The 15,000-nt window shown below is 39.9% G+C and overlaps 1 protein-coding gene across 1 annotated transcript; it reads right to left on the bottom strand.

Annotated features, from left to right (window-relative positions):
• Positions 1–1,143: 1,143 nt before the first annotated feature.
• On the bottom strand, positions 1,144–13,624 carry LOC119584231. Its single transcript, XM_037932741.1, is given in 13 exon segments — positions 1,144–1,581; positions 1,878–2,072; positions 2,499–2,640; positions 2,923–3,054; positions 3,285–3,394; positions 3,524–3,742; positions 3,993–4,214; positions 8,825–9,153; positions 11,167–11,273; positions 11,815–12,006; positions 13,151–13,316; positions 13,541–13,552; positions 13,554–13,624. Coding segments are annotated over 13 exon segments (2,079 nt in total). The 3' UTR covers positions 1,144–1,399.
• Between the last annotated feature and the right edge of the window lie 1,376 nt (positions 13,625–15,000).

The raw sequence follows: 15,000 nt of genomic DNA on the forward strand, positions 1-15,000 counted from the left end.
TCTCACTAATGCACTCTCTCTCTATCTATCTACCTATGTCTGTCTGTCTGTCTCTCTGTCTCTCTGTCTATCTATCTATCTATCTAGCTATATATCTATCTGTCTGTCTATCTATCACCGACTCTTTATTTCTCTCGCTTTCTCACTCACACAACTCTCTCTCTCTCTCTCTCTCTCTCTCTCTCTCTCTCTCTCTCTCTCTCTCTCTCTCTCTCTCTCTCTCTCTCTCTCTCTCTCTCTCTCTCTCTCTCTCTCTCTTTTATTACTAATGCCATGGGAACGTCCACAGGATTTTCGAAAATGGGGGAAAGAAAAAAAAGTATCTTATCGCGTTTTATTATTTTTTGTCATTATAGGTATAAAGATTCCCATAATTCAGTACACTAAATAGAAAGTAAACGAGAGTAGATAATTCAGTGTTATATACAACGTATTGTTTTATCCACACACTGCCATAATACTGTTTATATTGACAAATTCATCCATGACTTCCTCACAGAAATAATAATAACCTATTAGATATCTATCACAGCAAGTTCACTGATATTGAACTTCTTGATACCCGTGTTTGTATTAGTTTCATCATTTAGTTTTAATTTCCTAAAACTTATGTACTGCTTTGTAGTAGCAGTAGTAGTGATGGTGGTAGTAATAGAAGTAGTTATAGTAGTAGTAGTAGTAGTAGTAACAGTATTAGTAGTAATAATATTAGTAGCAACAGTGGTAGCCGAGTGGTTAGAGCATCGGACTCAAAGACTGTCACGACGGCAATCTGAGTTCGAGGGTTCGAGTCACCGGCCGGCGCGTTGTTCCCCTGGTCAAGGAACTTCACCTCGATTGCCTACCGTCATGGGAGTCCACAGTCCAGTGGCATGTTCCGTGCCGGTCCCAATTCAACCCCGATGAATGGGGAGGGTTGACGGCGGGAAGAGCATCCGGTCGTAAAAACGTGCCAAACCGTAGTGAAGATGCGGATACAAGAAAATCCGCACCGGCGACCCATGATGAACATGGAAAAGCCAGTTGAAGAAAAAAAGTATATATATTAGTAGCAACAGTAGTAATAGGAATAGGAGCAGTAGCAGTATTAGTAGTAGTAGTAGTAGAGCAGCAGTAGTAGTAGTAATGGTGGTGGTGGTAGTAGTAATGGTGGTGTAGTAGCAGTTAGAAATAGTAGCTATTACTACTACCACTCCCAGTAGTAATAGTAGTAGCGTAGATAGAGTAGTAGTAATAGCAGTGGTAGTATTAGTAGCAGTAGTAATGTTGGTGCTATCAGAATCGTTAATAGCGGAAATCATTATCTTACTGTCGAGTCATAAACCCTCAAAATAATCAAAACCAGCAGTAACATTCTTCAACCTGATGAAAATAAAACGACTCTTGTGACGCGTTCCCTCTACACCTTGTAAGACCCGGGTATGTTCTGGTACAGCTGTTCTCCACCCACGGCCAAGTCCACGTCAGGGGGTTCGGACGCGCTCTCTTCGGGGACGGAACACAGAGGACTGGATCGGAACACGGCCTCGGCAACGACCCTCTCTACTTCTTCGTAGTGATGGTAAGACGTGACTTTGCGTTCTGTGGGGGATGGAGGCACACGAGGAGAGATGGTGAGGGTGTGGGGGATGTAGCCTTCAGTATTGTTACTGTGGAACGTAGAATTTAAATCCAAGATACTTTTTTTCAATTATAAGGGTATGTTTTTTTTACTGGGTATTGTGTTATTTTGTTACATACTCGTGTGTGCTTGAATATATTACATCTACGCGTTTCATTGTATACGAATCGTGTCGTCTTTTCTTAAAATGGCTTCCTGCTTTATGTTGTCATTGATTTTGTTATTGCTATTGCTTTTTAGTTTGCCTTATAATTACCTTCACGCAATGGATGTGTCCTTCTTATCATACGTTTTGCAATGTCTTTGTCATTGTTAGCTCTGCTTTTGCACTTGGTCCAGCAGAGGAGGCAGCAGGTGATGAACAAGAGGAAAGAGAGTAGGGCGGACACTGCTATCAACCCAAGCACGAGGTTCCATGAGCAGGAGGAGAAAGGGATGGTACCGGCCATTTCTGTGGGAGAGGAAATACACTATAAAATACTTATATAAAATTATGAAATACTCATGAGGTGTTGGCATGGGAATTCTGTGCTAAGAAGCCACAGATAGGATTTATGTTTTCATCATTGGGGAAAATGGGAATCACTGAGTAACCCTCGGCTACCTTGGTAAGGAGTATTGGAGGTGATATGGAATTGGTATTCGCCCTTTTTTGAGTGTCTGCGTCAGCGAGTGTGTGTAGATGTGTGTGTATGTGTGTGTGTGTGTGTGTGTGTGTGTGTGTGTGTGTGTGTGTGTGTGTGTGTGTGTGTGTGTGTGTGTGTGTGTGTGTGTGTGTGGTGTGTGTGCAACTCCTGTATGTATACGTGTGTTTTTGCACGTATAAGACACATCTCCAGTTCCAACAATTAATCCTGTCTAACACAAATTCACTAGCCTTTCCGGGGACTGGCGGGTCTACAACGCGCAGCAAACTTAGCATCGCTGATTTCCGTCAGTGTCACGTGAACGTTTTCCAGACTGCCACGAACAGCGTCGCTCGAGGTCACTTCTCCGTTTATCTCCAAAATCACCAGGTTCTAAGGGAGAGGTGGTGGTTTGTGTTGGTGATGATAATGAATTTGATGATGATTTTGATTCTCATTAATGTTTTAAGAGTCATGATAACTGTAATGATAAATGTATCACTGGCATTACTTGTTTTATTTTCACTATCATATTTTTTACTATAATAATCGTCAGTATTTGATCGTCATTACCATCGTCACCCTCAGATTTAACCCCTCCATTATCATTATCATCTTCATCCATCATTATAATCACAACCTACAGACGCTTTCCCAGCCTCCGCCCTCCCATACCTCGTGGTTCCCTGGCTCAAGGAGGACCTGCACCTTGTTCCACTCTCTGAGGCGAGCCATGCCCCCCGGGTGCACCTCCAGCCGCAGCCTCTCCGCCTCCTCTCCTCCGCCTCCCGCTCCCGCCACCTCCACCTGCGGGAGAGACGACGGGCTCGCTGATGTGAAGGGAAAAGGGAATTACTGTGCGTGTACGTGTTGGTGTTGGTTGGTGGGGAGGAAGGTATGTGTTAGCGTATGTGTGTGGGGGTGTTAGTGTAAGTGTATAAAGAAGTAAAAGCACTGTGTATCTTTCTTTTGTTTGAATGTGTCCGTGTCCGTATGTGTACAACAAAGACCGTAACAATAAAAGACAGTTTCAATACCTCAAGTGAAACTGTGTAACGATTGGTAAGCGGGAACACATAGAGCGCGCGGCTGGACGCTACCTGAAGATGCTGCGCTGTTAACGAGGGGCTTGTGAGCACGGGGCAACCTGCACATGAGAAAAGTACAGTAAGTTGATTAAAAAATACTCAAAACTCCGAAAAAAAATTGTGGCAGGATATTCAAAGTGAAAATCAAATGATATTAATAATGTATCTAATTGTATAATCAGAATCACCCGCTTCACAGTTGAAGATGACCGCTAGCTGCATTTGGCTGACGACGTGCAGCCTCGTCGCCCCGCCCCCCGCGTCGCCGAGATGTCGCTGGAAAACCAGGTCAGGCGAGAGCGGGTCCATGACGGTCAGCCAGCCGCCCGCCGCGCCCACGCCGATCATCTGCCATGTACCCCGACGCAAATCCAGAGGGAAGGCGGCGTCGCCAAAGTCCCGCATTTCTGGCAGACAATAGAGATTGGTAGTCAGGAGAGTGCGATAAAGAAACAAGGAAAATGACCTACTTGTATTGTCATCCCTTGTGTCATTTTAGATGCAGATTGATGAATATGTGTGTGTGTGTGTGTGTGTGTGTGTGTGTGTGTGTGTGTGTGTGTGTGTGTGTGTGTGTGTGTGTGTGTGTGTGTGTGTGTGTGTGTGTGTGTGATAAGTGGGTTGAAATAAAAGAAATACCCCACCATCGCTTCCTACCTTGTCCCTGCTGTGACACCTGTAATCTGAATTCGCCAAAAGCCAAAATGAAGGTTTTGTTTCCCAACTGAAGATGGACCTCGAATGCTGTATCTCCATCTGTAAACGTCCTAGAGGGGAATCCTTCGCCGTAGAAGATGCTGAGAACTGCGCTGTTCCTGACGAAGATCGAAGGCGTTTTTGTAGTTCCTTTGGCGTCCCCTACGTCATGCACGAGGCAGTCTGAGAGGGTGAGGGTACAGTGTTTTTTAGTTAATTTATTTCAATGATAGCATTAATAGTGATAAAGATAATTAATCTAATGAGAGTGAGATCGAGAATGATAATGATGACAATGGCAAAACTAATACGTTAAGAATGATGATGTTACTAATAATAGTGATGATGTTAATAGTAAACATAATAATGATGATGACGATGATGGTTAAAGAATCACAAATAAAAGTCTGTATATACAGTCAACTTGGGACACCGTGGGATCAGGGAGCATCCGTCAAAGGACACTTTTATTGACGAAGGAGGTGTGGCGAACAGGGAGTGACACCTTGGCATTCGAACTGTTCCCAGCAGTCACAACAGTGCCAGTGATGCCCACAGACCGTCATAACTCAGGAGCATCCGCCTCAACACCCTGTAGTGTCATCAGCCACCAAGCATTTCCACAATTAACCAGTAACATGATTACCATATAAAACGCATCCCCATTTCAGCTGAGCATACCATAGTCAGGAAAGGAAAATCATTCAAAGTTCGCATATAAGACCGGGGTGACTTTTTTCACGGGGAAAGGTGTGTCTTCCATACAGTCACATGCGAGGTTGAATTTGTGGAAAAGGTATAAAATAAGGAAATACGATACGGCTACCAAATAGAGTAGGAACTCAAAAAAACTGTGGTACAGATTATGAAAGTGAGAGTGAAAGAAAATGAAGCGACTGTGAATAATTATGAATCATAATGAACACCCTAACAGTAATGAAGAAAACCAATAAATATCAAGATAATTTACGGGCCGTTGATACAAAGACGAATTACATATTGATATCTGACTATTCCGAGGAGAAATCTTTTTTAGGGATAAAATCTTAATAAAATCTAAATAAAATTAAATTGGCACCATTCTTCACACAACTTATTGCAATCGTTAAATAATTCATGGAATTATTATCGATGTTGTCATTAAACGTTGATATCATAATTATCATCACTATCACTATGATTAATATCACTGTTAGTTACTGACATTATTCTTACAATTATCATAATCGATATTGTAATACTATTGTTATTACAGATATAATTTTCATCCTATTACTATCATCAATGTTTTTAGTATTAGTCATCATCATCACCATCATCATCATCATCATCATCATTATACTCATTATCATCGTCATCACCATCATAAACATCATCATCATCAACAGCAACACCACATACTCATCATCAACAATATAACAACATCACAATCATTATTTTCATAAATTACTGTAGGCTTTACTATTTCACTATTATCCTGACATTTTCGTCACACCTTTCAATAAAGATAATATTCATAATGCTTATTTTAACACTGTTACTGATATGACTGTTATTACTACTTTTGCACTAGTACGGTTGTTGTAATTATCATTATTGTCATGTAATGGTTTTGTTACTATACTTGTCATCATTATTGTTATTATCATTATTGTTATCATTATAATTAGTATCCTCGTTCTCATTGTAATCATTACTGCTGCTATTATTATCTAATATCAGTACTAATAATGGAATAGATATCAGGATTATCAATTATGATTACAGCCATTAGTATTTTCCCCATAATTTATTTTATCATAACTCGACAGTGTGAATCATTTATGATCTTTGGCGATCATGGAAATCCATGATCGCCAACGTCCTTGTAGGACAGGGCACTTGAAAAAAAAGAAAAAAAAAAAGATATATATATATATATATATATATATATATATATATATTTATATATATATATATATATATATATATATATATATATATATATGTATATACGTTATACACATACACACTCAGACACGCATACACACACACACAACACACACACACACACACACACACACACACACACACACACACACACACACACACACACACACACACACACACACACACACACACACACACAGATACACACACACACACGCACGCACACACACAACACACACACACACACACACACACACACGACACTCATACATGAACACATGCATACACACACACAGGGATATATATATGTGTGTTTGTATGTATGTATTTGTACATACTATGAGTGTGTGTGTGTTTAATTTAGTTACATGATGAATCCTGTATGTTTATCGCACACTTCTACACCTAGATAATGACATCCGTACGGCAAAGCATTTTTTTTTTTCAGTTCTCTCCCTCTGCTTCGCTCCGTCCTACACTGCTCCCTTCCTCTCTCTCTCGATTTGTGTCTCTTTATAATTCCTTTCCTTACCTATCTATTTACCTGTTTGATATCTACCTACATTACCTTGAATGTAGCATATCATCGATTTATACGGTATATCATTCGATTTGATATAAATATATATGTTGGTATATATATCATGCGATTAGAAGAAATGTCTTTTGAATTACAATATTCCTGTAATGCGATTATAGTTCTATGAGTAAGCAAACTGCAAAGCGTTCATGGGGAATAATAATTCATACGTTGATGAATATGGTCAAGCATGTTATTACTTTATTTTCAAAATATGAATGCATGTGTCATGCAGTCTAATACGCAGTTCTCTAATAGAAATACGCACATGCATATATACATATACAGATACATGTACGTACGTATTTCTCTCTCTCTCTCTCTCTCTCTCTCTCTCTCTCTCTCTCTCTCTCTCTCTCTCTCTCTCTCTCTCTCTCTCTCTCTCTCTCTCTTTTTTTTCAACAGCATTTATTCCACTGCAGGACGTGGGCCTCTCTCAATTCACTGTTGAGAGGTTATTTGGCAGTACTACCCTTGCCTGACTGAAGCCCTTCCTAATCAACCATGGTTTGGCACGCTAACACTTGCGCGCCAAACCACGTTTTGACTTCTCAAGACGATATGTCGTTTTCTGACTGTGAGATCGGACTCGAGCCAGTAGTTAGAGCGCAGGCATTTTTACGACTGCCGCGGCGGGGAATTGAACACACACACACACACTCATACACACACACATATATATATATATGTGTGTGTGTGTGTGTGTGTGTGTGTGTGTGTGTGTTTGTATGTATGTATATATACACACACACATACACACATATACATACATGTCATGCAAATCCATATACATTTACATAAATATCCATAGACAAAAAAAGACACTTCACCTCGATTGCCTACCTAGCCACTGTGCGGGCAAGCCAGCCCAAGTCAGTGCTGGTCCCAAGCCCGGATAAATAGAGAGAATGATTACCTAAAACGGTACCACCGGCACTCTCCGTGGAAAGGAACTGGGGACCCTACCACGTACTCACTCCAAGAGCATCACAACATGAAAAAAAACTAAGTATCATGCTGTGACCACGGCGGCTCAGACATGAACCTACCGTTAAAAGAATATATATATGCATATACATATACATATTCATATGTATACATAAATATATATTTATATACATGCATATACATATACATGTTCATTTATATGTATAGATAGACAGAGAGATACATAGAAAAATGTAGATATACATATATGTATCGATGTATATATACATATACATATACATATACATGAACATACATCACAAACATATCTTACGAATATCAAAATCTTACCTTGACTTGCAGCGACCAATCCCAAGATTGCTTTGACTATCAACAACACGCAATACATTTCAACCTCCTAGAACTGTTAGCATGCAGAGAGCAGGTGTAGAAGTGTAACACACAGATATGCTGCAATACGAGACTGCAATATTCACAGAATATCTTGCTCCCCTGCAGGATGTTTGTGAGAGTTAGAACATCTGGGGAAACACATGGTCTGTAACGAGAGCCTTGCCCTTGCGACATGGGGTGAGATATGAACATTTGTTATTAATGAACTTTATAATAACATTTTCTTTTTTTAACTAATGTAGATATGTGTTATTACTATTCTAAGAGGGCAGGATGGTAACTTAAAGTGAAGAAATGTACTACTGATGTTACCTGTAGTCAGGGATTTATTTGGTACGTTTTGTAGACTTTTCCCTGTGTAGTTATTTGTTTGTTTGTCATTCTATATAGAGCTCTATCCATTTCTTTTGTATGCAAATCTCCTTTTGCCTTTGTCTGTCTACCTGTTGCATTTATCCCTCTCACTCTCTTGTGTTTACTTACTCTAGCAAGAACTTATCTAGGTTTGGTTTATCACCTTTTGTTTTATATTTCTAATTAGATACAGGACTATAATTGTAGTCATGTATCTCTCTCTCTCTCTCTCTCTCTCTCTCTCTCTCTCTCTCTCTCTCTCTCTCTCTCTCTCTCTCTCTCTCTCTCTCTCTCTCTCTCTCTCTCTCTCTCTCTCTCTCCAAGATATGATTAGCCTTACATCTGCAAATATTTCAGTCAACCATTTTGTTAACCATAGAAGAAATGTAAATGATATAACAACGTAGTTGTTTAAACATATATATTATATGAAGATCACTATTACTTTTAATCATCACAGCACAATTACCAGTATACATTATATACGTTACTCTTCATGTAACGCCTTATAAGCATAAAAATGTACACATATATACAAAGAGTACGAGACTTTAACAAGCACACGCGCACACACTCTCTTCCTCTGCGCCCGCTTTGCTCTCCTCGCTCTCCTCCACCTTGCACTCCACCAGTCTTGGGATCTTGGGACCGCCCGGGCTCAAAAAGTTCCTGGCGTGGAAGTACCCGAAGTGAAAGTACTGGTCGAGCACTTCGGGTTCCGGAGGCAGGAGCCCCCATTTGAGTCTGAAGAGGTTCTCTTGGCTCATGGCGACGCAGAGGCCAAGGAAGGGGTTCAGAGGCCGGTGTTCGCCGACGGAATCTTGAGGACAGATGTCGAAGTTCCCCGAGAAGGCGTTGATGGTGATGACGGAGGGTCCTTCGAGGGGCTTGATGTTACTGAAACCTCCGTCCATGTACCTGAGGGGGAAGGGACGCCAGGATAACATGCGTGTGTTGTTTCTCTATCTTCTCTCCCTCTTTCCTTTCTCTGTTTCTCTCTCTCTCTCTCTCTCTCTCTCTCTCTCTTTTCTCTCTTCTCTCCTCTCTCTCTCTCCTCTCTTCTCTCTCTCTCTCTCTCTCTCTCTTCCTCCTCTCAATATCTCTCTCTCTCTCTCTCTCTCTCTCTCTCTCTCTCTCTCTCTCTCTCTCTCTCTCTCTCTCTCTCTCTCTCATCGATAATATCAATATAAAAATGGTAAAACTTTTAGTATTGAGGCAAAGAACCTGGCTAAATGGAGGCAAAAACATCATCCTGCGAGAAAATATTCAGAAACCAATTAAAAAAAAGACAAGTGCAAACGAAAAATTCAATCAAACCTTTTTTCTATTGCTTTCCTTTTCTTTCTTGCACTGAATACAAATCTTCATCGTATATCCATGCGTAGATCTAGATAAGCATCAAAATCTAATTAACCTGTTCTTACGCCTAGGCTTACATAACATGCCGGTAATGATGATTGCATAATACTGCTGACAAACAATGAAACTAAACAGTAAACAACTCGGTTTTCTATCTTACTCTTAACAAATACGGCGCCAGTCAAGATTTCTTCAAAGAGTCGAAAGAAATGACGTAGGATTTTTGGCTGTAGGCGAGAAAATCGAGGGAAAAAATCCAGGAGACCAAAAAATTGATTACTTAAGGGGCAGCGTTGAGCAAAAGAAAAACCTTCGGCCAGTCCTCGAGGTCAGGGTGTGTAGTTACTTAGACGGATACAAGGTCTAAAGAAATATATATATATATATATATATATATATATATATATATATATATATAAATAAGTGTGTGTGTGTGTGTGTGTGTGTGTGTGTGTGTGTGTGTGTGTGTGTGTGTGTGTGTGTGTTGTGTGTTGTGTGTGTTTGTGTGTGTGTTGTGTGTGTGTGTGTGTGTGTGTGTGTGTGTGTGTGTGTGTTGTGTGTGTGTGTGTGTGTGTGTGCGGGGGTGTGTGTATGTGTATATATATAAATATATACGCACATGTATATATATGTATGTTAGCATGTATGCATGTATGTATACATACACATACACACATTATATACATACACATATACACATACGGACACTGACATATATATATATATATATATATATATATATTATATATATATATATATATACATATATACACATATACATATATTAACAATATTTTGTTTGTTCATTCATCCATTAATCTATTCACATGTATGTATGTATATATATCTACACAAACACATTCATTCACAAAGACAGAAGAAACAAAAAAAAAAAAAAAAAAAAAAAAAAAGACTGCAACACATCCTGATCATTAAAAGGAGACTTCAAAGATCTCTTTTAGAAGAACTGAATGTCATAATTGGCAATTGCGCACAAAAGAGGCAATACTAAACACAAAGGACATTATGTGCTTTCCTGTCATGAAGAAATTCTCTGTTCGTAGTTCTTTCTGTACAACAAAACCTCATCCGCGTCAAGGAGCATTCATCCATGATACGTCATTCGTCTTTCATCCGCATTATTTTGTCAATAAACCATGTCACGTAACACTTACCATCGTCACGTGTCAATCACTCACATGTAATTCGTCCACCTCGCTTGTCACTTTGTTACTTGCCACGCATCACTTCACTTTTCACTCATCCATGTAATTTTTCACTCGTCCACGTCACTTTTCATTCATTCACGTCACTTTTCATTCATTCACGTCACTTTTCATTCATTCACTTCACTTTTCACTCACCTTTGTCGCTTTTTACTTATTACATCAGATTCCTACTTTACTTTTCACTTATCCCAGTCACATTCCGTTCATTACATTGCTTTCCCACTTCACTTTTCGCTCATGCCCGTTACTTTTCACTCATTACATCACATTCCCACTTCACTTTTCACTTATTACATTACTTTTCCACGTTACATTTCCCTTATGCACGTCACTTTTCACTTACCTTCGTCCCTTGAAGCTCGGAGCAGAGAAACCGGAGATATAAGGCAGGAAGCAACAACAAAGAATAGCGCGTATCAGCTCGTCCCTCGAAGAATATCGGCTCACCACCTGCAACAGCAGGATGTTATTCCACGGATATTCAGTGTCTCTTTCTTCAGGACGCAGGCAGTTGGGTGCGTCTTTATTCTTACATGATTTTTTCCTCTTCTTTTCATTCATTCAAGAATTTGAATTTACTTTTCCGTTCTGTTTTTTTTTATGTTTTATACTAATTTTCATCGTTCCTGTTTCCTAATGATTTTCTGTGACAGTGTCAACGGATACGTAGATGTATCTTGACCACAAACCACATAATGTTCAACGCAAAACCTGCAAAACAGTGAGACATTTTAAATATTGAGACACACGTAAAACAGGCAGAACGGTGAGACATTTTTGTATTGAGACACACGCAAAACAGGCAAAACGGTGAGACATTTTTCGTATTGAGACACACGCAAAACAGGCAAAACGCTAAGACATCTTTTATCATTGAGACACGCGCAGAGCAGGCAGAACGGTAAGACACTTTTAGTACTGAGACACGCGCAAAACAGGCATAACGCCGCCAAAATAATAATAACTTAAAAGTCCCGCCGGGGTCACTCACCTCGCTGGCAAAGGTCGACACGCTGGTGAGGGAGAGGAAGACGCGACCAGAGGCCCGCATGTGCGCGTCAGCCGGCAGAACCTCCAGAAGGGCGTTCATAAGAGGCTCCTCCAACCGGTAGTTCGGGTTGAGAGGTCCCAGGAACGTCTTCCTTACTCTCTTTACTTCCGAGATCAGGATGCGTCGGATGTGCTAAAGTGGGGGGGGTGGAGGGAAAATAATGTGGTGAGACTGTTCTGTGATTTCGGAGTGCAGAAAAAATGTTTTTTTCTTTCTATTTTTCCCTTTGTCTCGCCTCTTTCTCTCTTTCCCCCCCCCCCTCTCTCTCTCTCTCTCTCTCTCTCTCTCTCTCTCTCTCTCTCTCTCTCTCTCTCCTCTCTCTCTCTCCTCTCTCTCTCTCTCTCTTTCTCTTCTCACTCTCTCTTTCTTACTTTTTTTCTTCTCCCTCTCTCTCTCTCTCTCTCTTCTCTCTCTCTCTCTCTCTCCTCTTCTTCTCCTCTTCTCTCTCTTCTCTCTCTCTCTCTCTTCCTTCTCTCTCTCTCTTCTCTCTCTCTCTCTCTCTCCTTTTCTTATATTTTATTACTATATATCTCGTTGTTGTGTTGCTGTGTGTTGTGTGTGTGTGTGTTTGTGTGTTGTTGTTTGTTTTATTATTTATATACTTTCTCTCTCTTTCTCCTCACTCTCTCTCTCTCTCTCTCTCTCTCTCTCTCTCTCTCTCTCTCCTCTCTCTCTCTCTAATATATATATATATATATATATATATATATATATATATATATATATTTTTTATATATGATAGTATTGTATATATTATATATATATATATATTCCTTCATTATCTACTATCTATCTATTATTATCTATATATATATATATATATATATATATATATATATATATATATATATATATATATATATATGTCCATCTTTCTACCTCTCGCCCCTACTCTCTTTAAGACATTTTATCCCCTTCCGCAGTTTTCCTTCTTCATCTCATGTATTCCTTCCATCCTCCTTCCTTCCTATTCCATCTACCAACTTAGCTACTCGCACTCCTTCCCCCTCTCTTTCCATTTCCTTCTTCCTCGCTAACCACCCTTTCCTATCTCCATTTTCCCATCCTATCCCCTCCCCTTCTCCATCCTATTCCTCCCCTCCCTTACTTCCCCTCCTTCCTCCCCCCTCCTCCTCCCTTTCTACACCCTATTCTTTCTCCCTTTCTCCCTTTCCTTCCTCTCCCCTCCCTCTCCCTTTCCACACCCTATCCGTTCCTCTTCCCGACCTCCAAAGGCCTCGCTTCACAGCCCCTCATAACCGCCCCTTTTACAAACCTGCAACGGCACGGCACACGCCACACAGGCCGCGACAATAGACCCGAAGGAAGAGCCTCCAAGCTGGCGACTGAGTAAACGAGGGTAATGTTCCTCAATATAAGCAGCGGCGCCGACGAGGTAGATGCCGAGGAAGCCACAACCGCAGAAGGTTATGCCGCTTATTCTGAGGGAGGAGTCGGAGAGTTATTAGAATAGTTACGAGAGGGATGTTGATATTGTTAAGAACGATGATGACAGGGAGAGAGAGAGAAGAGATAAAGAGAGACAGAGGGGGGGCCCAGACAGACAGGCATGCAAACAAACAAATGGGCAAACAGAAAAACATACAAACAGAGAAAGAAATACAGAAAAAAAAAACGATATTGGTAAATGGGAAACAGAACTCACTTTTCCAAATTTCCGCTTCCTCTCCTTCTCTGCGGCCAGGAGCTGGTACCACGCTGAGTGCTCGCTTCCATGTTTGGAGAACATTTTTTTTCTAAAACAGTGCGATAAATGAAGGCATTAAAATAGATAAATAAATAGATAAATAAATAGATAAATAATAATAATAATAATAATAATAATAATAATAATAATAATAATAAGAAGAAGAAGAAGAAGAAGAAATATATATGCATATATATATATATATATATATATATATATATATATATATATATATATATATATATACATATATATATATATATATATGGTGTGTGTGTGTGTGTGTGTGTGTGTGTGTGTGTGTGTGGTGTGTGTGTGTGTTTGTGTTGTGTGTATGTGTGTGTGTGTGTGTGTTTATGTGTGTGTGTGTGTGTGTGTGTGTGTGTGTGTGTGTGTGTGTGTGTTGTGTGTGTGTGTGTGTAAATTAAATTCATTTTCTCTTCACTTGTAACACACTATAAGCCATGTTTAGCCAGTTCGGGCCAGTTTGTGACTTTATTGCTTCATTCCTAATTACTCATCTTTCTCCGCACGTGCAGCGATGGACACATCTTGCGATATCTTGGACAGTAATCTGTTACTGGCTATCCATTTTTGGCGTAATTCGGTATAGACACTACCTTTGCCATTAAGGACAAACGTCAATTCACATGGTTATCTACATGACGGTGATAGATTTGAGTTGGAAGGTAGACGCGATGAATATCCACTTCCTTTTTTAATCTGCAAGGGTATCCTTGGTTGGCGTTTAGAGGATCACCCAACCTCATTTTACTTTTAAAAGAGTTCTATAAATGCTGACTAATAATGCTAACTCCTATCGTGCATCTCGCTGAGACCCCGTCGTGGGTATGGAGAGGCACGTGATGTAAAATAAACCAGGAGTGGTACGTGTTTAATTACATGTAAAATCGTGTCTCTCGCTTAGGTTCCGTGTACAAAACGATTTGCATATGCCTTTAAATATACCGAAAAAGTAAGTGTTACGATATGTTTTTTTTTTACTTCATTTTCAAAGACAGGTGGTCTATTGCTAGAGAATTCCTTTTCCTCTTGGTTTTGCTACCGATCAGTATCTTTATCATGCTTTTCTAAGACAACCTAATACCTAACACGGTTCATAGACTTTAAGTAACGTATATCAGCCTCAGTACAATTTCCTCTGTGACCTATTTCTCTCGGCAGCTTTCTTATATTGCAACGCCAGCTTATCTTTCATAACTCGCTTTGCATTCCTAAGTCTCCCTTTCATCATATATATTCAAGCTCATACAATACTAATAAACATATACTACTTGCGTTTCTTTGCAGCTGGCATATTGACTTCTTCACTACATGGGTAAGCGCTGTTCGTTCTTAAGATTAGCTCAAAAGCTCTCAAGATGTAGAAAAACAAATGCCATTCATTCTCATCATCA

The sequence above is a fragment of the Penaeus monodon genome, chromosome 18, assembly GCF_015228065.2.
Source record: "Penaeus monodon isolate SGIC_2016 chromosome 18, NSTDA_Pmon_1, whole genome shotgun sequence".
Taxonomy (NCBI): Eukaryota; Metazoa; Arthropoda; class Malacostraca; order Decapoda; family Penaeidae; genus Penaeus; species Penaeus monodon.